General features: G+C 45.7%; 3 protein-coding genes across 3 annotated transcripts in view; 2 read left to right on the top strand and 1 right to left on the bottom strand.

The window, feature by feature from the left end:
• Positions 1-25,703, bottom strand: part of Ect2l (epithelial cell transforming 2 like) — a 91,819-nt gene that overhangs the window by 1,419 nt on the left and 64,697 nt on the right. Inside the window, exons 13-20 of the mRNA XM_063233378.1 lie at positions 17,281-17,361; positions 14,404-14,618; positions 13,599-13,746; positions 11,967-12,040; positions 11,716-11,872; positions 10,883-10,948; positions 9,706-9,794; positions 1,777-1,949 (exon numbers count right to left, since the gene is read on the bottom strand). Coding sequence (XP_063089448.1) covers positions 1,777-1,949; positions 9,706-9,794; positions 10,883-10,948; positions 11,716-11,872; positions 11,967-12,040; positions 13,599-13,746; positions 14,404-14,618; positions 17,281-17,361 — 1,003 coding nt within the window. The remainder of the gene's footprint in view (positions 1-1,776; positions 1,950-9,705; positions 9,795-10,882; positions 10,949-11,715; positions 11,873-11,966; positions 12,041-13,598; positions 13,747-14,403; positions 14,619-17,280; positions 17,362-25,703) is intronic.
• LOC106026700 (17S U2 SnRNP complex component HTATSF1-like) lies at positions 19,658-20,791 on the top strand. The gene has a single exon (XM_063233376.1). The coding sequence runs from the start codon at positions 19,678-19,680 to the stop codon at positions 20,719-20,721; it is 1,044 nt and encodes a 347-aa protein (XP_063089446.1). The 5' UTR covers positions 19,658-19,677; the 3' UTR covers positions 20,722-20,791.
• Positions 21,179-21,911, top strand: LOC134472214 (17S U2 SnRNP complex component HTATSF1-like). The gene has a single exon (XM_063233377.1). It carries the CDS (start codon positions 21,194-21,196, stop codon positions 21,812-21,814), a length of 621 nt encoding a protein of 206 aa, XP_063089447.1. The 5' UTR covers positions 21,179-21,193; the 3' UTR covers positions 21,815-21,911.

Below are 25,703 nucleotides of genomic sequence, written 5' to 3'. Positions count from 1 at the left end.
GATTCAAAACAAGTACATGTCCAGTTAGGATATAACTTTCTAAAATAACTGAATTCAAATACAATTAAAATAATCTTGTCCTTATATGATTAGCAGTTATTTTAAAGACCAAACAATAGACCACGTGATGTTCCTTAATTCCTTATCTCAGTCATTTCAGAATGAACTAGAACCGATAAGGATCTTTACTAATAGTTACAGCAATATCCCTGTTGTTGGATGGCTTCAAGCACAAACCTAATACATAAGCAGCAAAGTTTCAAAAAAAAATCTATGGTGTTTTTAACTTTGCTCCATGGTTGAAAATCCAACTTGGAAAAAACCAGTACAGGTTGGGAGTGACATGTGGGGCCTCCCTGCACACACAAGGGTGACACCTAGTCTAAGCACTGCTCTCAGCTGAGCACCACATAGTGCTTGTGGTAAAACATTCACCATTATGAGATTTTTTTGGTCATTTATTTGCATAAAATAACCGTAGCTCCAAAGAAAGTTAACGATACTAGCAGTAAAGCTAAGAGGTAAATTGTGAGACCCGCGATGGAGTTAATCATTGTGGAATTTGTTAAAAGTCCAGGCAAAATTTGTAAGTTTAATGTTTGGACCTCAGAACCAATTATGTGGTTTTTCATATTTCTTACAGGAAAAATATGTTCAGTTCTTGAGATTTTTGATGTTTGAACACAAATTTGGGATGAATTATGTTCACAACCAAAGTGTCACTGTATTGTAGTTAAGAGATGCCAAGACCTAGACCTAGACACCCTGGTACAAGGGCCAGTGATGGCCAGATGCTGCCAGCAGGTTATGTGATATTGTCGTAAGAGCATAGTGATTATTAGTGGGAGGGGAACTGTAGAGAAGCAACATGTTTCATGCATTAACCGTATTCAATAGCGATGTATAATTCTTTTACTCAGGATTACTTTCCTGCAGATGTAATCTCAACAAATACTTGTCCCCCCCACTTGGTGTTCATTTTTTTCAGGCTCAGATTTAGATGGGCCTGAAGATACTTGGAAGCCAACTTTTTATTTAGATGAGTTCCTTCTCTAAGGTCTTGGTTCCTGCTTCAGCCTGAAGTCCTATTTTTACATGCAGTGAAAACTACTGGAATGAGGGATATTACATCCTGATTGATCTAACAAATGCAAGAAATAGATACAGATCCTTTTAAGCTTGGGAAGTAGCAGAATGATGACTAAAGTCACAATAGGTTTAAGTAGGATTCGCTTTGTGGTAAGTGGTATTTCTGTTGGAATTATGAAATGGCTAAATTATTAAGAATCCTTTGTAAATCTGTTGATTCCTTTATAGAAAAACTCTCATTTTAAATGTGAGTTTCAGGAAGAAAATGAATGATCACATCTGAAATGACCACTTAGTCCTAGTAGAATAGAAACAGTAGATAGTAAATTAATGGGTATTAATAGATTAAAATTAAAATCGTGCTTTAAACTTCTGAGATCTTTAGACGGTGGACAGTACTCAAGCCCTCAGGTCAAGCTGCTTCAAAGAATTGCTTGTGATTGTGTGGAGTTTCCCACCTCTGATTTCAAAAACCTTCCTAATTCCTAGGGCTGTCTGATGGTGCCATCCTTCCTTTTGCTATGTCAGAGGTAGCTCACAGTGCCATGAAATCCTGATGTTTAAAGGAGTACTTCTGCGTTGTCAATTTATAATTCCAGTCCTTTTGCTACTTTCCTATTTTATAATGAGCTTAATAGAAAACATCTTCATAAAGATCCTTGTCTCTTGAAGGAAAACCGTACATACACTTGGAATCCGGGATATCTTTGATGAGTAACCTGTGAAGGGCCACTGATGCAGTGAACTGGTAGGTGGTTTTTGAAGTCCTTTCAAATGGAGTGTGAGATGTGCCCCGGCTGGAAATAAGCAGGGCATCACTGAGGAGGAAGAGGGTGAGGTCGCGGGTTTGTTCGTAGACCCTGTGTTGAAGTGGAGGAGAGTTGACAGTCACACATGCGTGCTTTGTTAAAAGGTTAATCATCTTTAAGGCACTAAGCCTATGGCTGAGACTACTCATTCCACTACAAACCACTGGAGTGAGCTTGGAGTAACATTTTCCTTGAGGTATGATTAACCCCTGGTGGACAGATACCTCGTTACCAGCGTGGGCAAAAGGACCATTGATCTTTCTTTCCTTTAGGAAGTGAATTATGGCTCTGTAAACATTTTATCAAGAAAAAATACCATGCTAGATGTTTTTGGGTAGTCTGAGGAAAGTAAGTTTAATTCATCTCTAGGAATTGACAGATGGGGTAGAAAAACCCAGTGTTTTTTACATTGAATTTTCAGAGGCCTTCTTTGCCTCATTACAAGTAATGACAGCAAAATAGGACACCGCTATATAAATTCTTAACTCTGTCCTAGAAGTGCTTTGTTCATGTTGTTTACTGTGTTAGCCAGCCCAGAGACAGAAAAGGATGCGATGAAGTACCTAACTTCAAACATAAAACTAAAGTTTTCAGGACACAGCCCTGGGCCTGAGCAGACATTAGGCCCTTAGCTCTGTGGCAGAGGTTGTACATTATTTGTTCAGTAATTTCTCCTGCATTAGAGTTTCTTACAGGAAAGCCCAGCTCACCTTCCTGCCTGCTGGCCTGACGAGTAACCACTCCAGTGTCTGCCCGCTGACGCCTGGCTGGGAATCCTGGGCCTGCACTTACTAGCACTTGGCTTTCGGGCAACTTGGCTTCAGTCAGATTCCCCACACACAGGTCTGTCCTGTCCATCTGACCATGTGACAGTAATGAGTTTATCGAATGAAAGAAGTCAAACAATAAATTACAAAGCCCCACATTCCTCTCAGTGCCACACATGAGTACATTTGCCCATACAAATACTCCTGATGGGAAGCATACAATGACATTTCTGAGGTTTTAAGTGACTTTCTAAAATGCCAGAAAACAAGATTGCAGGCAAAATACTGTGTGATATCCTTTGGAATGCAAGCCTTTTTGCATTTACTTAACTTCAAATACTAATTTGAAATGATATCTGTATTAGTAAATGTAACTGTAATTACCGAGAAAGTGCCTAGAGAAGGTACCTATGGTATGATATATTCTCGTCTGTTGTCCAAATACTGAAGACAAATCTTTTTTTTTTTTTCCGAACCCACCACCCCGACAAATCTACATTCTAATAACAGACTTAAGACACATGAAGAGCTTGAAACTCATCACTTCTAGTCTCGTAACAAAGAAGCTCAATGAAAAATTGAGGTCGCAGAGTAAACCACCACCCCAAAAGCAGGATAGACAGGCAGACACAGAATCCGTTTAGCTGGGATCAGTTAGGAATCCCTCTAAGGTAACTGACTCCAGCTGGAGGTTGGTTGTGGGCAGACATGCATGAGTGAAGCCTTGGCTGCTCCAACAACCGTGTGTTTTACCTCCAGAAACCCACCAGATCCTCACTAGAGAGCCCTAAGAAAAATCCCCTCATTCTTCTAGGGGTGGTGGGTATCTTGAAAGAAGAACAAGAGAGTTTTGTTCTTAACAAACACTTATTTTTGAAGGGGAACTCGGGCGGAGCCTAACCAATCTGCAAGAGGAAATACTCAGCTCCTGCCCCTGTGGCTTCCTGCAGGTAAGAAGTTCAGAAGCCTGATGCAGGTGATAGCCCAGGTGCCATAGCTCATGACAACTGAAGGGCCTGGCGCCCCATGCATGTAACTCTAGCTGCTCTGGAGGCTGAAGGAGGAGGATCTCAAGGTTGAGGCCAGCAGAAAGAGAGAGAGAAAAGGGAAAGGAAAGGAAGAAAAGAAAGAAAAAATAGTGGAATGGTAAGCAACATCAAATCAGCCTCTTCAAGATTCAGGATGCAGACACCGAAAAATAACTTGGGGAAGAAAGAAAAATGGAGGTCAATGTCTAGGGCCCTAGAAAGGTCTGACAGGAAAGTTGGAGCCTTCAGAGAAATCGAAAAACAATACAACCCAGGAATGGGAAGGGGCAAGCTGCACTTCCTCCCCAGCTCCTGGCTTGTGCCCCCACAAAGGAATCGGAATCTACAGATGGTGAAGGGGAGGGCTCCAGAGGCCATCAGGGAGAAACGGCAGTGGTACAGACCAGTGGGGTAGGGGGCTTCATTTCAGGACTCCTAGTGTTACACTCCCACAGTGACTTGGCAGGAGACTGTCACGGGAGACAGCTGCAGTCAGGGAGCTGAGGTCCATTGGCAAAGACCCCAAGAGGGGTTTTCAGCTCAGCCTGGATTTGAAAGTCACAATCGGCACCTACACCCTTATCCTGTCTGCTTGCTGGTGACTATATCCAGTGTAGATGGCCTCTGACTGCCTTATCTACCAGTGAAAACAGCTGTATCTTGAATTGGACACTGCCCCAAAACTATAGACTGCAGGACAAAGCCACATATGTGAAATTACAGAGGTTTTTGGTTTTGTTTGGTTGTTTTTGTTTATTGGGGTTTTTGTGTTTGTGTGTGTTTAGTATTTGGGGTTTGTTTTTCCCTTTTCTATTCTTACCTCCTTTTCTTCACTCGTTTCGTGAGGCTTAGGAAATCAATCTGCCTTTTTCTTTCTGTATTTTTTCCTCTTTTCCCCTTTACTCTCTGTATAATCGTTTTTCCTCCCTCTTTTTTTATCTTTATTTCTTGCCAGTTTTTTCTGTTACCTTTACCTAATTCAGTAAACATTTGTCTACTCTGCAAAAAGATCCATTGTGTCACCTCTCCTCTTCTTCGTGTCAGTGTGTTTCCTTGCATTCTCCCTTCCGGAAACCTGCATCTTTACTAGTACAACCATAAAACTTTGTTAACCTTTTTGATAGTTAACTGTAAAATTACTGTTAAGTTCTTTTCTACCATTAGCAGACATTCAGCTGTTCCATTTAGTACATATGGACCTAGACGGTAATACCTGGGTTGCCTCAATGTTTACATCATAATTGTTGATCTTTTTCTCTAGAATTACAGGGAGTATGGAATTGGGTCTTACGGTATATTAATGTTTAGTTTGTCTTGGACAGAATTGCTGTAGCTGATTGACTTGCTAGGGTCACATAATTGGTACTGTTTCCTCTGTAAGACAGCCCTCAGATTGCCTCTGTGTCATTAACACTGCTTCCATACATTCCCAGAGGACTAACTACATTACATCCGCTGCCCAAATTAACCAGGGTGGTTGGATCTTGGGACTGTGGCAAGGAATTATAACTAGCCTCACCCACATTACATCACCAAAAAGTAACTAAACAGAGCTCTATATTAGCAACAAAGTCTTAGATCAAAAGCATTCACAAATCTGAGCATAAAAACCACCCACATAAACAAAAACGGAAAAAGGCAACAAAATACCCCCTAAAACCCCAGCTTCCCTGAAGCCAATCTAGGCAGCACCAACCAGCGAGTAACAGCCACACGCCCAAGTTACTCGGAAGGACAGCTGAGGAAATTCAGAAAACAGTTTAAAGAAGTACTAAGAAGGATGACAGAAGAAACAGTGGAAGTAATAAAAACGATGGAGGAGCTTTCAGAAGACACCAATGAAAAGGCAGATGAGCTAAGCAAAGTGATACAAAACACGACGGACCAGTTTACCAAAGAATTAAGAGTCCATGAAAAGTTTCAGTCAGAAATCTTGGTTAGAAATTAAACTGAAAGCATGAGTATACTACTATGAGGCCAGGATTTCAGAAGTAAAAGACAGTGGTCCCTTTGGAGGCCACCCACAGATGTTTCATGACCTACCTGTTTTAACAGCTGTTCAGACTGATGCCCAGGGTGTGCTACTTGGACATCAGACAGATGCTTGGACTTATGATCTGTCACTTGTTTGTTTTGTTTTTAGTACAGTCTGTGCATCTTGTTTACAATGTCTTTTGGTACAATACACCTCATTGATACAGCACTTTTTTTTTTTTATTGGTCTTTTTCTTTTTTATCAGTACTGGGGATCGAACTCACAACTGCCTGCTTGCAAGGCAGGTGCTTATGCCACTGAGCTAAATCCCCAGCCCCAGCACTGTAGTTTTATGTTCTGTTATACATTACAATACTGCATGTAAGACTTATGCAAATAAAAGCAAAGCCATCTAGTTGGAGTTTCCTATGGCCATTTCTATGTTCTGAACATTGTATATAACACGTACAATTCCTCATTTAGTGACCAGTTTAACAACCTGGACACAGAAACAGAATCTGCTCATCAAAAAAGGGATGCCTGTACTCAGAGATGCCCTAAAAGCAACAAGAGAACATGAAAAACAGATCCAACAACTGCTAGATGATGCAAAAAAGGTTAAGAATAGGAACAAGTGAAAAATCAGAAAACAATACAAGTTGCATTTAAAAAGCTGTTCACAGAAACAATGGCAGAAAACTTCTCAAATGTAGGAAAAGAAAAAACATAAGTGACGCATACTGAATTCCCAGGAGCCATGACCAAAAGAGAACCTCTTGCACCACATTATATACTCAGAATCATAGTTCCTTACAGGGACAAAATCTTAAAAGCTGTTAGAGAAAGGCAATGAGTCACATGTGCAGATAAACCCATTAGAATGACAGCAGACTACTCTACACAAACCTTAAAGGCCAGGAGGGCTTGGAGTGAAGGGCCCCAAGCACTAAAAGACAAAAACATGCAACCCCAACTTCTGTATTGTGCAAAACTTTCCTCCTTTAAAATCAACAGAGAAGCTAAGCATAGTGGTGCATACCTATAATCCCAGCATTGAGTAGGTTGAGGCAGGAGGACTGCTGCAAGTTTGAGACCAGCCTGAACTACATAGTGAGACTCTGTCTCAAAAATAACAAATAAATAAGTAAAACAAAACAAAATAAATTATTTCCATGACAAGAAGCACCTCAAATTCATGACACCAAACCAGTATTATAAAAATTCTCTGGCTAGCCTAGAAAGAGACAAGCCTACAATGACAGTAAGCCAAAAAGAATCAGTATACTTGGCATGATCAGCATCTAAGCAAAAAGAATATACTTCTAAAATGAAGAAATAAAAATAAATATGTTGAAAATGTTCAAACTGGGTGTGGTGGTACACACTTGTAATCCCAGCACTCAGGAGGCTGAGGCAGGAGGGTTGCCATGAGTTCAAGGCCAGTCAGGGCTACACAGTGAGGTGAGGACCAGGCTGGATTACACAGCAAAACTCTGTCTCGAGAAAAAGAAAACAAAAGCAATGTTCAACATCACTGGTCACTTGAGAAATGTGGATTCAAACAATGAGATTCCATGTTATTCCAGACAGAATGCTATCAACCAATAACAAATGCTGATGAGGCTGTAGGGGAAAAGAACCCTTCTTAATTTCTGATGGGAATGTAAACTGGTACAACCACTACAGAAATCAGTATGATGGAAATTCCTGAAGAAACTAAGAAATTCCATTTGACCGAGCTGTTCCTCTTCTAGGTATCCTCCCAAAAAGAGTTAAAAACATCACAGCAAGTGATGTACACATATCCAGCACAATTCATAATAGCTAAGTCTTGGAAACAGCCTGCATGGCCATCAACAGATGAATGGACAAAGAAAACGTAGTGTTTGTATACGACAGAGGAGTCTTCTGTAAAGGGTAAACTTGAGTCATCTGTGGGAAAATAGATGTGCCTTGAGACAATAATGTTAAGTGAAGTAAATCAAATGTATGTACTCAACATCACATGGTTTCCCTTATATGAAAACATATGAAGTGTGAAATAAAAGATAGATACAGCAGTGCCTCGGTTCATGAACTGAATTCATTCCACGAGTGTGGAAAAGCCAGCCACATTTGTGTTCATGCAAGAAAGATGGCTGTGCTCATGTCCATTACCCGATGCAGTTTGCAAACAAAAGCAAAATTTGCCAAATGCTTCTGTTTTTGAACCAAACTGTGAACAAAAGCATTCATGGAGACACCACTCCACTCGGGAGAGAAAAAAGTTACCGCTGTCCAGCATGGACAAGGTATCTAAAGTGTACCTTGATTAGTGCAAAGGGTCATACGTTTTCTGCTTTTTGACCCATTAGTCTGACTGTGAATCTGTATTCATGATCACTAACTTTGTAACGATTTAAATATGTGAATCTGATGCTGGCAAAACAAGAGGAGGAGGAAGGGAAAGGGGAAAAAGCGTTGAGATGTGGTATATTCACACACGATTGCCTATAATAAATGTAACTGTACGCCAAACATATACTAATAAAATATTTTTTAATTTAAAAGCTGAAGATGTAGTTTAGTGATAGAGCAACTTAGGTTCAATTTCTAGTAACACCCCCCCCTAAAAGGGGGAAAACACTGGTCACAGGACTACAGAATGCTTTCACCAATACATAATCTTACTACTGCCTTAGCAGACCCCTGTGCGATAGCAAGGCTCAAACTCCATCTAACAAGGAGTCTTTAAGGAAACCTAAAACCCACTGGGAGCAAACAAAAGAACACCATGGAAACACGCAGGTTGTTACCAGAAGCTGCCACCTGTGGCTGAGGGCTCACAGGCACATTGGACTTCTCTCCAGAACCATTCAGAACAGTGGAACAAAGTACGGGCAGAATTTTAAAAGGGCTGCAATTCTGTAGCCAGCAAAATTTTCCTTCAAGGGGCTGGGGATTTAGCTCAGTGGCATAAGCGCCTGCCTTGCAAGCAGGCACAATGATATCCAGAAACCTCCTACCGCACCAGGATGTTTAAAACTGCTGGCTTCTAAGCAACTAGAAAGCCAGTTTCTTTCCAGCAGTGTTCTCTTCTGTTGCTAAAAACCTAAAATAGCACAACGAAAGAAAACAAAAAAACTGTGACAGTGAAACAACGGATGTGATTTGGTTTTCATTTATCTATCTTTACTGCAGTTAGATGAATTAAAGGAGTTAATTTCCCTCCATTTGGCTGCTGTATTTTGTCATTATCTTTGCCATTAATAATGAAAACAGGGCTGGGGATTTAGCTCAGTGGCATAAGCACCTGCCTTGCAAGCAGGCAGTCGTGAGTTCGATCCCCGGTACCGATAAAAAAAAAAAAAATGAAAACACAGTTTGCAGAGATCAGCAAGCTATGTCCTTCCACCTGTTTTTGTAAATAAAGTTTTATTGGAACACAGCCACACTTGTTCACTTAGGCATATTGTTTATGAATAGTGTATTATTTATTGTGTATTGCATCACTTATTAGCTGCATTTATGATACAACAGCAAAGATAGGTTGGTGCCACAGAGATTGTTTGGCCAGAAAATCCTAAATATTTACTCTGAACCTTTGTACTAAATGTGTCCATCTTCATTCTGAAGGAGGAATGGAAGCTTCTGTCTTTTATTCTTACCCTATTGTGGGTACTGTGCAAACTAGATATGGTGAGGTCATTTTAAATACTGAGATCAACAACTGTCTAAGGATAATGAATGGATTGTCTTCTTACAGTTAAGCAGACCTTCCATGTGAGATCCCACAGCACTTTGAGCTTATCTCAGTGGAAATGGACTTCCTGGCCTCCAGAGGTTCTGCTTTTACAGAGATGATTGGTGGAGACGATTTCTTTTCTCCCATGCCACCTAGAAGCTGCCTGGGTAGCAATCACGGTGACACCGTACCTTACACCGACTCAAGGAGGTGTGAGTTCTTAGTGCAGTGCAGAGTCTAAGAAACCACTACACTTCTAGAGGCTAGAATACACATTGAGAGGGAGTCTGCTGTGAAGGTAGCCACTCCTTACCTTAAAGAGAAACTTACTTCCTCATCAGCACAGTGAAGCTGTACTACATCTTGGACCCTAATCAGATATCTGTTTACTTCTGATAGAGCCTACAAAATCAAAAAATTAAAAATTTAAGTTTTTAAATGCATACTTATGCAGAACTATTTTATATCTCAGAATACGTGTTGACCACAATGAAACAATCAGTCGTTTTGTTGTTTATAAAAACAGGGTTTCTGTTGGAAGACCACAGCACCAACAGTGACAATCAACGTTTTAGAATGTTGTAAAAGCTTTTCCAACTACGGAAGTTGTTTTGTTTGAGTGTGTTTCAGCCAGGGTGGGAGGTGGACAAAAATGGAACCGTGAAGAAAAGGAGGCAAAGAACTCCTACAGACTCGGGCTGCTGTATCCATGACCTCTTGCCATGTACAGTGGTCCAGCCGTGATATTCTGCAGACTGTGGGTTCCAAGAATTTGAGCCTTTGTATGACAGTCAACTCCACTTCTTTTTCCCTACCAAAACAAGTTAAAACAACTCCATCTTGCTTCCCTAATCAACCAAATAAAAATAACACTTCCAGTCAACTGGTACTCTGGTTCCCCTTCTCTTACAGAGTGAGCTCCTACTAAGTGGAAGGGGAGTGGCTTGCACAGGGATGGGGCACAGAGGTGTGAGATACCGAAGGGGCGGCTCGGTGGGAGGAAGCCTCACAAACAAGATTAACAACTGACTTCGGTTTTTAAAGGATGACTAGCAGGTGGAGGAGCAAAGGAAGGCAGTTTGAGGGGGGGAATGAGCTTGGGTGTAGAGCCAATGAAGAGAGGCCACATGGCCAGGGCTGGAGCGTAGATCTGTGGAGTGGGACAGGCAGGGAAAGCTGTCAGAGGCCCCGGGGACTTTCTGGACACTGGGCAGACTCCTGCTGCAGGCACTGTGGTGGAACACACAAGCGGCACATCTCAGAGTGCCACAGAGCAGGGCGCTCCAGCCACAGAGAGGTGCTGGGGTCACGATACATGTGCCCCTTCTGCAGCGTGCTTGCAACCAAGGTGAAAACGCGGGAGCAGTCAGCTCCCTGGCAGTGGCAAACACTGCCTGTGTCGGCTGTGCTGGGATCTGCATGTCTCCTTTTGCCAATGATAAGGTTCTGTTCCCAAGTGTGAGCCAGAGCAACTACATCAGAATACATACAGGGCATCCCCAGACGAGTCTCTGTACATCCGACAGCTGCTCTTTCATACTGACATTTTCCTTTATCTAGAAAAGAAATCGACTGTAGGTAAATGAAAACTGTGATAGTTATGTTTAAAAAAGAAATTGATTAAATATTTCATGGTTCGGGGCTTACTAATTTACTGTAGTAAAACCTCACTTTTCTGTCCCCATTGTCTTAAAACAAAAGCAAGTAACAAGATTACTCAAAAGAGCATCTTCAAGGTACACATATATTCAGTCTGGACAAATATACACATAGTAGGGCTAGAGGTTTAGCTCAGCAGCTAAGTGCCTGCCTGGCAAGCGCAAGGTCATGAGTTTGATTTCAAACAAACAAACAAACAAAAAAAAACCACACACACACATACACACACACACACACACACACACACACACACACACACGGTATTTTTAGAATCAGACTACTGTACTCCAACATGCTGAAGTCTTTTGGAGAATAATTAGTATGACCCTACTTATAGCAGCAGAAAGCTGATACTTAAGTACTTTCAAAAGCAACGGTTTGTACATTTGTTTTCTTTCTGCTATCTAGAAAAAATCCAAATTTCAAATTTATGTTCCTAAAAGTTTTAGTATAATTGTATAACTATCTAAGAACACTCTGCCTTGTGCTGTCCAATTTAGAATAGATGCCTTAATATACAAAATCACTGGACACTCATTTAGCATTAAAAGAATGAAAGACCCCAGGAAGAACATCACTGAAGACAAGCTCTTTCAGGATCTTTGAGGTAAGAGTACCACAAAAATACAGGTTTTAAGGACACAGATGCTTATCAGCAACCAACCTTATCCAGATAACCTTTGTATCTCTTGATTTGGTCAATTGCAGCAGTCAGCTCCCCACAGTCAACGTGTCCTGCAGGAGTGTGAAGCCTCAGTGCATAGAGAAGAGTCAGGTACTCGTCAAACCTCCGGGATGGGCACAACAACAGCTCTGGCAGGCTGTGTGAGGCACAGAGGGGAGCCCGGGCTCTGGCTGAAGGTCGAAGGGGACACCCTGTCTTAGAGCCCGCCTGTGCTGTCCCTCAGAACTCACCTCAGCATGTGGGTGACAATTGTCTTATCACACCTCTGCAAGAAAGCTCGGAATGCTGGCGCTGCTTCTCTGCACTGAAAGGTGAGGAGGACGCTGTCAAAGCTCAGCTCGGTGAGGCAGCGCAGAGCCCCTGTCCCACAAGCAAGCGGAGATGTATGGAATGCTCCAAAGGGCACCTCTCCCCTAACCAAATTACTAAGAGAACTATTGGCGTCCCTGTGTATACTAAGGAGGACGTATGAGGTACACCATGGCTGAGACCCAGAGTAAATAACAGACTGTGGAGTCAGGCACAGAACTGGAATAAACTGAATGTGTTGTTTTGCAGAGTTACTCAGTTTTGGAGACCGCTGAAGCTGAATACACATGCAGGGCTGTGGCGTGGCCTGGGCACGATTGAACTGAGAATGAGGAGAACCTCGGGGGCAAGGTAGGCCACAGCTGAGGCCACTGGAGACTTTCTGGCTAGTGTCCTTTAATTAGCATCCTCTGTTGCTCTGAGGGCACCTTGAACCCCTCCCATGATCCTGTTCAGGTTTCCTCCATTGTCCACTCAACTCCTTGCTTGTTTTGATTAAATACTGGGTGCCCAGTGTCAGTAGGCTGGCTGGCTAGCAGAATTACGAGCTCTGCTGAGGCTTTCTCTCCTCCTGCAGCCCTGAGGACCATACTACTTGTCTCATTCCTTTGATATTTACAAGATGTACCCATTTGGGGATTAGGGGGTCTAAGCACAGACCCCAAAAACTCAACCTCTCTAAGCCTCAGCATTCTCATCTTTAAAATAGATACTGACTGGGCGTGGTGGCATATACCTGTGATCCCAGCCCTTGAGAGGCTTTCAAGGCCAGCCTGGACTAAGCAGGGAGTGCTTGGCCGGCCTGAACTACAAAGCTACAGTGACTCCATCTCGCAGAGCGCCAGCCCGGCCCTGTTAGCTGCTCTGTGGCCAAGGCTGCAGCACACTGTGGCTGTCGGTCCTCACACTGGGCAGGTTGAGTCCAGGGAGTTTCCAAGTGGAGACGGGATATGAGCGGAGTACAGACAACTTTCCTCAAGGACCCTTCTTGCCTTTGCTCATTTGATTAGTGCTCCACCAAACCAGCAGCCTAGCACTGGCGTGTGGGCAAGTCATCATTGCTGCAGCACAGGGTTGCCCCCTGCCTGGGAGTGAGCCCTAAAAATCTCAGCTACCCACCAAGCTGGACTTGTCCCAGCTGTTATTTGGCGTGTCCACTCAGAGGCATACGCTTCTTCTATGTCCCTCCATGAAATTTATGTGACACAAGCTGTCCAGAGAGCCAGACTTGGCAAGGCCACAGAGACTGTCGTGGCAGAGTGGACTTGAAGCTCACGGTCCGCATCTGTGCGGGTGCTGACACTCTCCTGTCACTGACCTCGAGGAGCTGGGGAAGGTGGGAGCCAGGTGGTGCAGGCAAGGACTCACTCCACACAGCAGCCAGGTCCCAGCCCAGTACTGGCTCAGCCCTGTCCTCGGGAGTCCACAATGTGTGGGGGAGACCTCACGCTGCATGCAAAAACAGCCCTGTCCAGTCATTGTGGGGCCTCTGGGCTGCAGGAGTCACGGGCTCAGGCTAAATGAAGTCACTGATGGTGACTCCCACCATTTACCTTCTCAATGGTTCTCAGCACAACAGGGTAATTGTTGAAGAAATTGGTGTATGTATTCAACTGGCTCCCAAACTTTATAAATATTTCACCCACACAGTGGGCCGGGCCCCATTCCTGTAGTCTGTCTCTCAGGTTATCTAGAAGCTGCCTGCAATCAGAGGGAGAAAACACCAACATAAGAATGCAACAGGAGCCCAGGAGCCCTACACACTGGTCACGAGCACAGCCTTACTCGATTTTAATCTGTGTCTTAAAACAGATCTGATGGGGCAGGGGAAGCTGGGAGGTGCAGGAGGAGGTGAGAAAACGCCTGATTCTTCCCCTAATTCCGTAAATCCACTCAGTGCACCTCCAGCCTCAAGGAGAGAGTGACAGTGTGGCACTGGGCTGTTACAGGCCTGCAAACCGGAAGAGGCCTCTCCGCCTCCCTAACCTGGAAAGAGTGGGACCCACACGGGTGGGAGCGGGTCCCAGGGAACAGGAGGCTGTTAGGAGCACAGGTGTAACACTGCGACTGACTCGGGCCCTGAGCAAAGCGTCCTAGCGTCCTGCGCCCTTCCCGCTGCCTGGCTGACAAAGCACAGCAGTGCTGCCGCTCTAAATACTGCGCTGGCTGCTGGGCGCTTTTTCTGACACACAGCTGTGACCTGTGGCGGGGTGCTGCCCTGGGTCTCATCACTGCAGTGTGCAGCCAGGGAGTGGGTGACACACTGAGGGGCCTCTGTGCTGAGAGATGACCCGGGTCCCCAAGCAGGCAGACAGTGACTGAGGCCCTCTTCTGCTTTGGAGAAGAAAGTTCCTTTACCTGTTCAGACTTAAAATCCGCAGGATATCGGAGAAGATGATCCGGATATTTGCAGCGCTCAGAATGGCTCTGTTCGAAGCCAGCGCGGCTCGCAGCGGTGTGGCATACACGTCCCTCACGGCGGCCAGCAGCTGCACATACCTCCTCTCGCTCTGTAAGAGCTCCCTGGCCACCGCGGCTCGCCTCTCCCACGGGTGCCTCTGCAGCGTCCTCTCCTGCAGAAGCATTGGGAGTCCACAGGCAGCGCACAGCGACCCCAGCCTCACCCTCCGGCCAGGCTCCGGCCCGAGGCTGACAAAAAGCTCCTGGATGGGCCCGAGGCTCAAAACAGCAATCCTCCTCGTTGGTTCGGGGGTGCCCTTCTAGAGACCCAGGCCACGGAGTGGCTAAGGCGAGACCAGGGTGAGCGGCAGGGTCTGCGGCTGAGGCAGGACAGATTCTGATCGGAAGGCCACCTGCCACAGTGGATACAACTGAGCCCAAAGCTACTACAATCGATTGTGTCCCTGCAGCAGACCAAGTCCCCACTACTCTACCACACGCAGCATATGCGGGCAGAAGTGCTTAAAGGGAATGACCACCTGTGTGCTTTGATTGACATCCAATGGGGGTTAAGAACCCCCCCTTCTGTGTAGGTGTGCGGGCATGCTCACTGCGCCCCCATACTTAGGTGCCAGTCGGTGTTTGGCGCTCAGGGTTTTCACAAAACCCAGCTGCTTGAAAACCTTGCCATACCATGTTCTGTTGGAGTATTTTAATGTTTTTCATTTATCACTGTAAAACCAAGGACGATTTTTTTTGTAATGACTGTGTGCTTGCCAGGCAGGCGCTTAGGCCGCTGAGCTAGATCCCCGGCCCCAATTTTATAACATTTTTTAAACATGGTTCTTACATGTACAACATGTCTTTATTACTCCAAACATGAATGCAAGTTTATGGTTTGTGGTTTAAAGAAGCTTCTCTAAGACAACACAAAATGTAATGCTATGATCGTCACCCAGTGAAGTCAACCATGATTTCATGAACTAAAATTACAATATAGAAAGAAATTTAAGCCAAGCCGAAGTGTGGGAAAACTATAACTCTTAGAACTACTATAATGCACTTCTCTGGACTGTTCAGATCTCATCTTTCAAGCACATCCCCTGTGTATAACGTCTATTGAAACCTATCTCATGAGGTAAAAACATACATCTGTAGCCAGGTGTGGTGGTGCACCCTGTAATCCCAGCACATGGGAGGCTGAGGCAGGAAGATCACTGCAAGTTCAAGGCCAGCCTGGGCTACACAGTGAGTTTAAGACCAGCCTGAAATACACAGTGAGACCCTGTCTCAAAATTCAAAAGGAAGAAGAAAGAGGAGGAGGAAGAAGCAAACAAAAGAAAAACCCCATACATCTGCATCCCACCTGAAAGATGGTTTGGAGCCATGTTATATTTTTTATGTGCATTTGCTGATCTATGTTTTTAAATATTGGCCTTTATCCAACTTTTTTTTGGTACCAGGGATAGAACTCTCACAACCTGAGGCTTGCCAAGCAGGCGCTATGCCACTGAGCTAAATCCCCAGCCCTTTGTTTGTTTGTTTGTTTGTTTGAGACAGGGTCTCACTATGTAGTTCAGGTTGGTCTTGAACTCACTATGTAGCCCAATCTGGCCTCAAACTTGTAGCAATCCTCCTGCCTCAGTGTCCTGAATGCTAAGAGCACAGGTGTGTGCCACTACACCCAGCCCAACACTTACAATCACTGTGGCTTACAGTGTCACTTGTTGAACCTTTTGTTTTTAAAACACAGCAGGGTGTCACTGTCTTTAGTCAGATGAAATGCCATCCAACTCCTTGGTGGTTCCCAGAGATGGAGCTGAGGGAGATGCAGACCCCATCCCTGCGATCCTAATTGGCCCTGCTCTAGCCCTTCATCTGTAGAATGGAGCCACTGCGCTCTATTGTGATGGCCTCTAGAATGACAGGTGGCAATCAGCATAAGCCTGTGTGGGCAAACACCAAGTACCCCGTGATTCCGAGAGTCTGCTGGACAGGACCGGCCTTCCCCTTGCAGCAACCTCCTCCCTGCGCTGGCCTTTTGCCCACAAGGATGGATTTCTCAGCCTCACGCTGATGAGAGGGAGCTTTTGATGCCAGGTGCTAAACTGGCGGGTCATGCAGGAGGACAAGCCTTCGTCCAGGGGTCATTTCTCTAAATGGTATCCTAGCATGGGCGAATCATGGACTTACACACAGACTGGTTTTTCTCCCTAGATACTGTATCTCCATCCTTCTAACTCGGCTTCTCTTCAGTCCTGGCTTATTCAAGAGAGGAGGAAAAAAAAAAAAAAAACCAGCTGAATTCCCCTCAGCTATTTTTAGGATTTTCTTCAGAGGGAAATTTTCAAGGAAATCATAGAACTAACCAAATGCAGACCGAAGCTTCACTGTTAGGAGCAAAACAAGTAGGAGATGCGGATCCTGTAGTGTTGGAGACCTTTGAAGCTTTGCAGGGCTGTGGCGTGGCCTGGGCACGATTGAACTGAGAAGGAGGCGAACCTCAGAGGGCAAGATGGGCCACAGCCGAGGCCACTGGAGACTTCCTGGCTAGTGTCCCTTAATTAGCATCCTCTGTTGCTCTGAGGGCGCCTTGAACCCCTCCCATGATCCTGTTCAGGTTTCCTCCATTGTGCACTCAACTCCTTGCTGGTTCTGATTAAATATGGGCTGCCTAGTGTCAGCCACTGGCAGAGTTAGCTCTGCCCAGGAGTCCACTCCTGCGGCCCTGAAGACCATGCTGCGTGTCTCCTTCCTTTGGGCTCTCGGCGTGCACCTGTTTCAGGGGTTGGGGAATCTAGGCACAGACCCCCAACGATGTAAATATTGGCTTACCAGCTCAACCAGCCCCTCAAGGTCACTTTTGCTCAGACTTGACTTTGTGTCCCGACAATCTCCTGCTATCACATTTGTTTTCTAAAGAGTAAAAGGAAAAGAACACACTGTAAAATTCACCTCACATACCCTTTCTGGGTTGTCTGTTTTCATGCTTAAATACAGTATCCTTTCTTCGCTTTACCTTGTGAATTGTGCTTATTCTCCCTGTAAATTAGCACTTAAAAATAACCCTTCCCGCCGCTGGCTGCCAGTGGCATCTGAAGCCCGCTCTAGCAGTGGAACAGTGACCCTGTGTTTACCTTGAGCAATAACAGTGACAGATACTCCTGCTGCCCTTTCCAATGAAGATAAATCTGTGCTAACCCCCAGCTGTGCAGGCAGAGACTGGAAGAGAAATATCAATTTATAACCGAGACTCCTTTTGCCTTATTCGTGCAAAAATGAATGTGTGTTTTGTAGCTGTGGGGCTCCTCGTGGTGTCCTGAGACCCAGGCCCAGGCAGCTCCAGCACCCTCCAGTCACTGCCGTCCTCCCCACGCACGCCTGTCCCATGCCAGCCCCGTACCAAGTTATGCTTGTGGTTAGGGAGGAAAAATATACCTTACATTTTAAATAAAATAATTCAATTTCCCTCCAAGTGGCACACTTGTCTTTTTAGGCTAAATAACAGTGCTGATCACTGCTGGTGGAGAAATGATCACTTTGCCAAGCCAGTGGAGATACCAGTAGCTGTTCCCACAGGAAGTGACTGCAGACATGAGGCGAAAGTCAAACTTGCACTGCCCAGGCCAAGAGCAGGAGTAAGATCATCAAAACAGCGCACAGCTCTGTATGGTTCTCCCAGGGAAGGAGACTGTCCTCACGTGAGCTTCCATCTATTGTGGTTTGGGGACCTCACGTGTCCCCCGAAGGCCATGTGTTGGAAACACTGGTCTGTGGCAGTGCCACTTCAGGAGGGAGGGCTTCCATCCGGGGTGAGGTCAGGGAGGAGGTGCCTGCCCTGGAAGGGGCTACAGCCCTGTTCTCTTTCTCCCTTTGCTTCCTGGCCTCCATGAGGTAAGCAATTTCTTCTCCTCACCACAGGCTCTAAAGCAACTGAAAGGACAAACTCTGAAACCACGAGCTGAAATAACCTTTCTTTCCTTTAAGTCTGTTTTCTCAGATATTTGTCTCCCAGATAATAGAAAACTGACACATAACTTACTACACATGCCCACCTGAGCACTTGCACATCAGAATTCAGGTGAGGCACTGGAGATTGGACTCAACCTGGCACTTGTCAGGCAGGGGCTTACACCACTGAGCTAAATCCCCAGCCTCATTGCCAGGCTTTTTAAAGCCTACTTTTATATTGAGATTCCACATTATTATTTTGCTTTTAGAAATGAATTCAGAGGCAGTAATGAGCCACACACTGCAAATTTAAAAGAAAACGAGATTAGTGGAGTCACACAGAACAGACAGACACTGCATCGTCTAGAGTCACTCTAGTCTTAGCTGGTGTTTTTCTCAGAAGATGCTGTGCTGCCTGGATCAGGGGCCTGGACGGTTGTGAGTATGAGGAGGTGACAGAGCTCAGGCACAATGGATGATTCTGGCTGTGACCCATCACTGTGGGTCACAGTATCAACTAGACACTAAAGGGCACAGAACCTCGTGGGCAGCAGGATGGTAGATGACCGAGAGAATAGATATATATTCATGCTCTCATACACTCATGGATTCAATAGCAAACCTGTTACACAAGCACCTGGGGAAGATCTTAAGAACAGTTAACATCAAGAGAAGTTACTATTTCCTCTCCCATGGCTGTAAGTATATGCTCTCTTCTGAGCAAATATCCAGTTTTAAAAACAAACCTCTAGGTGTAGAGAAAGTGAGCTTCTCTATTTTCTCTCTCTTTTTTTTAAGACAGGGTTTCTCTATGCAGTTCAGGTTGGTCTTGAACTCATTTTATAGTCCAGGTTGACTTCCAACGCACAGCAATCCTCCTGCTTCAGCCTCCTGAGTGCTGGAATGACAGCAGTGCACCCCACCCAAGCTTTATTTTGTTCTAATTCAACACCTGTGTTTAACTGTGATTCTTCCTCTGAAGAGTCCCCAGAGTGTATGTGGGCTTCGTTAACATGCTATTAAGTATTCAGTAATAAAAACCAAATAACGCGTAAACCTGAAGGGGCTTCATTTTGAAATCTTTTGCAGACGTTGCCGCGGGAGCAGCAGACGCCTTAGATACGGCCGGCGGGGCGCGTGCTCTCCTGCAGCGCTGTGGACCGGGCGGCGCGCGAGGCCGGTGGACAGAGTCTTGGCCTCTGTGCGTCTGGGCACCGCTAGGTAGGAAACGTGAGCGGCACCAACTTGAATAAGAACGACGAGTTTGATGAGCAATTGCAAATGCAAGAATTATATGGAGACCCCAAAGACGGTGATATCCACAAGGATCCAAGTGGAGAAACCGAGTCTTTCGGGCAGCAGCCAGCTGACACCCCCTATGAGTGGGACCTGGACAGGAGGGCTTGGTTCCCCAAGATCACTGAAGATTTCATCGCTACATATCAGGCTAATTATGGCATCACTAGTGATAGAGCATCTGGTTCTCCTGAGCATGTCCCACACACCAGTATGAGGACTGCAGAGGAGCCTCCACAAAGAAAAACCCCAGAACCCACTGATCCCAAAAAGAGGGGAGAGAAAAGAAAGGGTGACTCAGGATGGTTCCATGCTGAAGAAGACAGCAATACAAATGTATATGTGTCTGGTTTGCCTCCAGACATTACAGTGGATGAATTTATACAGCTTATGTCCAAGTTTGGTATTATTATGAGAGATCCTCAGACAGAAGAATTTAAAGTCAAACTTTACAAAGATAATCAAGGAAATCTTAAAGGAGATGGGCTTTGTTGTTATTTGAAGAGAGAATCTGTGGAACTTGCATTGAAACTTTTGGATGAAGATGAAATTAGAGGCTACAAATTACATGTTGAAGTGGCAAAGTTTCAGCTGAAGGGGGAATATGATGCCTCAAAAAAGAAGAGGTGCAAGGATTATAAGAAGAAGCTGTCTCTGCAACACAAGCAGTTGGATTGGAGACCTGAGAGGAGAGCCGGACCATGCCGAATGCGCCATGAACGAGTTGTCATCATCAAAAATATGTTTCACCCCGAAGATTTTGAGGATGATCCAATGGTTCTAAATGAAATCAGAGAAGAGAATGTGCCAAATTTGGTCAAATTAAGAAGCTCCTCCTGTGTGATAGGCACCCCGATGGTGTGGCCTCTGTGTCCTTTAGGGATGCAGAGGAAGCTGATCACTGCATTCAGACCCTTGATGGAAGGTGGTTTGGTGGCCGTCAGATCACTGACGGCCCATCCCAAGCGTGGGATGGGACTACAGATTATCAGGTGGAGGAGACCTCAAGAGAAAGGGAGGAAAGGCTGAAAGGATGGGAGGCATTCCTTAATGCTCCTGAGGCCAACAGAAGCCTTCAGCGGTCAGGTTGTCAGTGCTTCAGAAATGGAGGGCCTTCTAGAGCACATGGAGGATGAATGCTCAAGAAGCTGAAACTGGGATGGTATTTGGAGAACCTGTTGATGAGAAGAAGTTTGAAAAAACAGAGGATAGGGGAGAATTTGAAGAAGATGCTTCTGGAAAAGATCCTAAAGAAGGCAAGCTTGAAAAAGAATCGGAAGAGGGCTGCCCCAAGAGAGAGTGTGAAGGAGGCTGTTCTGAAAGGGAGTTTGAAGAGGGCAGTCCCAAAAAAGAGCTGAAGGAGAATGGCTCCAAAAGAGAATCTACAAAGAAGATCCTCGGGAAAACGTGAGAAGAGAATGGCCTTGCCAGCGAGTCTGAAGATGATGATGCCAACCCAGGGTCCAAAGAGGAGCGCAGCCCCAAAAAGAATCTGAAGAGGATGACTCTGAGAGAGTCTGACGAAGACTACTCGGAAAAGCAATCTGAAGATGGCTCTGAGAAGGAATTGGAGGAAAATGGTGTCGAGCAAGATTTTGACGAGGAAGGCTCTGACAGGGATTTTCCCGAAAACCTCTTTGACAAAGAGTTAGAAGAATATGACACAGACAAGTCAGAATTTGAAGACACTGAAAGAATGTTGGATGTGGAAGATTCTGAAAGGGAGTTTGACGAAGAGTCAGACGAAAAGGATGACGAGGAAACCTATGACCAGGTTTTTGATGATGAGTCAGACAAGAAAGAGGATGAAGAAGATGCAGATGGAAAAGAGCGTGAAGATGATGATGGAAAAGAGGGGGAAGATGACACAGATGGAAAGCTGTTTGAAGACTCAGATGAAGAGGAAGATGCAGATGAAAAAGAAGACGAAGATATAGATGAAAAGTTGTTTGAAGATGACAACTCCATTGAGAAGTTTGATGAGGTGAGTTTCGGTGAGAAGGAATTTGATGATGGTGATGACAGCAGTACTTTGGGGAATGTGATGGAAGAGGGGCCACTGTCCACACACAGCAGCTTTGTTCTCAGCAGTGATGATGATGGTGATGATGATGGTGTCTAATCCTTTAAACTTGCTTTCTAGAGAGTCTATCTCCATTTGCCTGTGCTTCAGGGCCATTACTAGTAGTTACATGAACATGTGCATAGCGGTAGGATGCCCTCACACTAACGCATCAGTTTTCTCATTGTTTCTTGTACCTAATGTTTTTAAATATATGTTAATTAGCTGTTCAGTTAAAGCTGTTATAATGCAAATAATTGGATACTTGTCTTTTGTCAGATTTGTTAAATGCATGCAGAATAATATTTTTAAAAATATTTTGATTGAAGTTTGTGGTATTCAAACATAAAAAATATGCAGAAACTGAATAAAAACCAAATAAGAATCTAACACGTATTATTTCTAATTTGATTTCTTTTTAAAAGCATCAAAGAAGCTTCTAGGTATGATGCAGGCATGATGGTGCACATCTGTAATCCTGGCACTCGGGAGGCTGAGGTAGGAGGCTCACTGTGAGTTCGAGGCCAGCCTGGACTACCCTGTCTCAATAAAAAAAAAAAAAAAGTTTCTAGGAGTAAGGGAGTCGTGCATTTCTGTAGTTTCATTCCAGCCAAGTGACACAGCAATAGCAGGCTGATTTCCAACAATGAAACAATGCTAAGCCCAAACTTTATGCCTTCTTTTACTAACAAGATTAGGTGTTTAAATCAGCAGCATTTTGGCAAGACTATATTTCAGTGTGGATTTTTTTTTGACAGAAGAAATCTAAGAAAGTCAAAGACACCTGGATGCATTGGTGTACGCCTTTAATCCGGAATCAGGAGACTGAGGCTGGAGGGTCACTGCAAGTTCAAGGCCCGTTTAGGCTACACAGTGAGTTCAAGGCCAGCCTGAACTACTGACCCTGATGAGAGAGAAAAGGGGGATGGAGAAAGAAAAAAAGAAAGACAGAGGAAAGGAGGAACAAGAACCAAGAGTGAAGAACCTCTGAGAGGAGCTGCTCCTGGTGGCCTCCTTTAGAGGCCAGAGACTTGGGAAATGGTTCTCCCCAGTAGTTAGGCCTCTCAAACGCTAGAGTGACTGTTCTGAGGAGAAAATGCACACAGCTGTGGCCCTTGCCTTCTTCAGGTTTTTGCTTTGTTGAGGGCACAGCGGAGTTGAGGCTGAGCTGAAGGCTGCAGGCATAGCTTCCTCCTTAGGAACAGACGCGGCTCACAGGGCTGCATGCCGTTCCCGGGCTCAGAAGCCCCTGGACAGTGTCAGGACTGGGAAGAGGCTGGAGTGTGTGCGAGGCGGCTGCACGGGGCTCATTCTTGTTGTGACCCGAGGGAGGAGGAGGCGATTAGAGGCCTGGTGCCCTTCCGAAAGGCAGGATGGGTGGGGACTGCCCTTACTCCCTGCGGACAAAAAGCTCCCAGAGCCTGAGAGATGGTGGCTACCGTGACGTGGCAAAAGGAGTAGCCTCTGGAGGCAGGAAAGGGAATCTGATGGAACACTGGTGGCCACGTCCCCGCCCAGCTCGTGCGCTCTGTCACCCGGAGTGCTTCGCACACAGCATCCTCTATGCGTGGGCTCGGGCGGGGCTGTGTCCTACTCAGCGGGCTATTCCTGGAGCCCAGCACAGACCCTTGCCATGGTTAGCTCACGTCATTGGTGGGGAGCTGAACTGAGAAGATGGGGTCCCTCTCTGCTTGAGAGTTCCCTGAAAAGACAGACTTAGGAGAGAGGCAGCCAGAAGCGGGACTCCAGTCCGCAAAGGCCTTGGAGGCCTTGAGTGTGTTCGGTTAGACTCCTTTCGGGGAGGTGCTGGGTGCTGGGAAGATGGGGGGGGGGGCTTCCAGCAACTGCGGGCCTTCACCGCTGAGCTCATCGGGGCAGAGAGCCCTGGCCTGGGTCCTCCCTGTCTGCCTCGCCCGGCATACACTGCCCTCTACTGCAGCACTAACAAATCCTTCTGGGTTATCAGACCGAGAGGAGGAAGCGGGTGTTTCGCCTGCCGGAACTCAGCCTTCTCTGACCAACAATCTACATGGTGAGTTTGCTGCGGGGCAGGAGGCATCCCAAGCTTTGGGACACCAAAGAAAGGCAGCTTTTCCAACAGCAGAAGATGGTTCTAAGTGACGTTTTCTCTATGTAGAAATCAGCTCTGTGACTGACAGTGCAAGGCTCAGTGTCCCCTGAACCCTGATTACTTCATGCAGCCCAGGAGTGTGTGGCTGCTGAGTGCGGGGCCAGCAGAGTCGCTTTCTGCCTGAAGAGTTAGCTGCAGCCCTACATCTGAGTGTCACTTAAGGGAAAAACTATTCTTAGTTTCACCAAAAAGTAAGAAGAGAAGAAGAAAGGTGAGAGAGAGAGACAGAGAGAGAGAGAGGAAATAAAGCGAAAAGAAAGCAAGGAAGGAGAAAAGGAAGGGATGGGGTGAGAAGGGAAAAGGTTGAAAAGTGTCCTAGACTGAAAATTTTTTAAAAATCAAATTATTTCAGAACTCAACTGACAAGCCGCAAGCCACAAGCCTTAATACAAATGTCCCCTCTTCCTCAAAACTAAGTAGTGCTATTCAGGTCAGCACGGTACTGGTTATGCTCTGGAGTGGTTCCTCATGTTTCCATGAAACACCCTTTTTAATAACAGTCCCTAAGAATGAAGTTCTTAAGAGAAACGACAGGTTGAGAGCTTTCCAGGAAAAACTGGCATCATGATTTATGAATTTCTTCGCCACATGTGCCCACGTCCACAGTGAAGCCAGGGCGTAACAATGCAGCTTTACCTTCATGAATGAACCGAGCGTTTCCTTTGGGTCACATTTTGTCGGAATAACATTCCCTTCGAAATTTTTGCTCTTTTTATTTTTCTTCAGCAGAAAATCTGACAAGAACTCCAGGGGTTTGTCCTGAAAAATACCCCCACCCCCCCCAAATAACACTATTTAAAACATTCATATGGAATACAGGTCATCAGAACAACAGCAGAAAAGAGACTGCATTTCTGGGGCATTTTCTGTGTCCTGCCTAATTAATTTATATGTCCAGAAAGCAAAGTAAGTATTCCTCTGAGGGCCAAGGGAATTCTCCAGTTAATCCCACACTCCTAGTCACCGCTGGAACTCCTGGCTCTGGTCTTCCAGTCCCATCCAGTTAGCACTCCAAGGTCTGTGGGAGGGTCCCCCAAGATCTTGAGACCCAATGTGGCCCAGTGAGGACAGGACTCCGGGGCTGGAGTGGGCTTGGGCCAAGGACCGGACCCACCGGAATCACATCCCAGGCTCCCCATTTGCTTCCCTCTGGGGTTTGAGGCAGAATTACATCAGGCATGGTTCTTCCTACACCAGAAATGCTGGGCTGGACAGATAAGCACACAGGCCAGGTCATCCCCAAGGCGTGCAGGGTCTTCGCATCAGGCTGCACTGCTGGGCTGGAACTTCGGAGAGGAGTCCCAGCTGGCTGCAAACCCCCTCGCAGAACAGACAAGCACCCAGGAGGCCAAGGCCAGCCAGAGGGCAGGGAGAAGAGGCCCGGCCACGGGAGCCTCAGCCTCGCGATGGTCTGGCCATGGTGGGGGGGGGGCGACACAGAGACAGCAGGGCACCCCTGGCTCTCCTGGCTTCGCTGAGGGACGAGGCATGGCCTGGCTTTTCAGGGAGGACAGCCAAGATCTGCCTCTAAGAACTGTGCCTCTTTGGGCTCCCCGCTCCCCTCCGTGTGCTTGCTTCTGTCCCGTTGCTCTCTCCTCCTCTCCCCTCCAGGGCCCCTGGGCCCTTTGTTTGTTTATATCTGGTTTCGCACAGTTTAGTTTCCCCCTCATAATCCTTGTTGCTTTCACTGTTGAATAATGTGTCTATGAAATATAAAATCATGGACACGTATTTTTAAAGAAGTCACTTCTGACCAGCGTTCAGCACAAGACAGAAAACAGCACACAATGCGGAAACTATTACAGTGCAGAAGGTTTT

The sequence above is a fragment of the Cavia porcellus genome, unplaced genomic scaffold (genome assembly GCF_034190915.1).
Source record: "Cavia porcellus strain 051 isolate PalLab524CR breed Dunkin Hartley unplaced genomic scaffold, mCavPor4.1 scaffold_22, whole genome shotgun sequence".
NCBI classification, from domain to species: domain Eukaryota; kingdom Metazoa; phylum Chordata; class Mammalia; order Rodentia; family Caviidae; genus Cavia; species Cavia porcellus.
The sequence above is the reverse complement of the archived record's forward strand: the minus strand, read 5'-3'. Positions and strand labels throughout refer to the sequence as shown.

Bases quoted from the DNA above. Each gene is read 5' to 3' on its own strand.
- LOC134472214 (XM_063233377.1), top strand. From the start codon at position 21,194: ATGACTCTGAGAGAGTCTGACGAAGACTACTCGGAAAAGCAATCTGAA.
- LOC106026700 (XM_063233376.1), top strand. From the start codon at position 19,678: ATGCAAGAATTATATGGAGACCCCAAAGACGGTGATATCCACAAGGAT.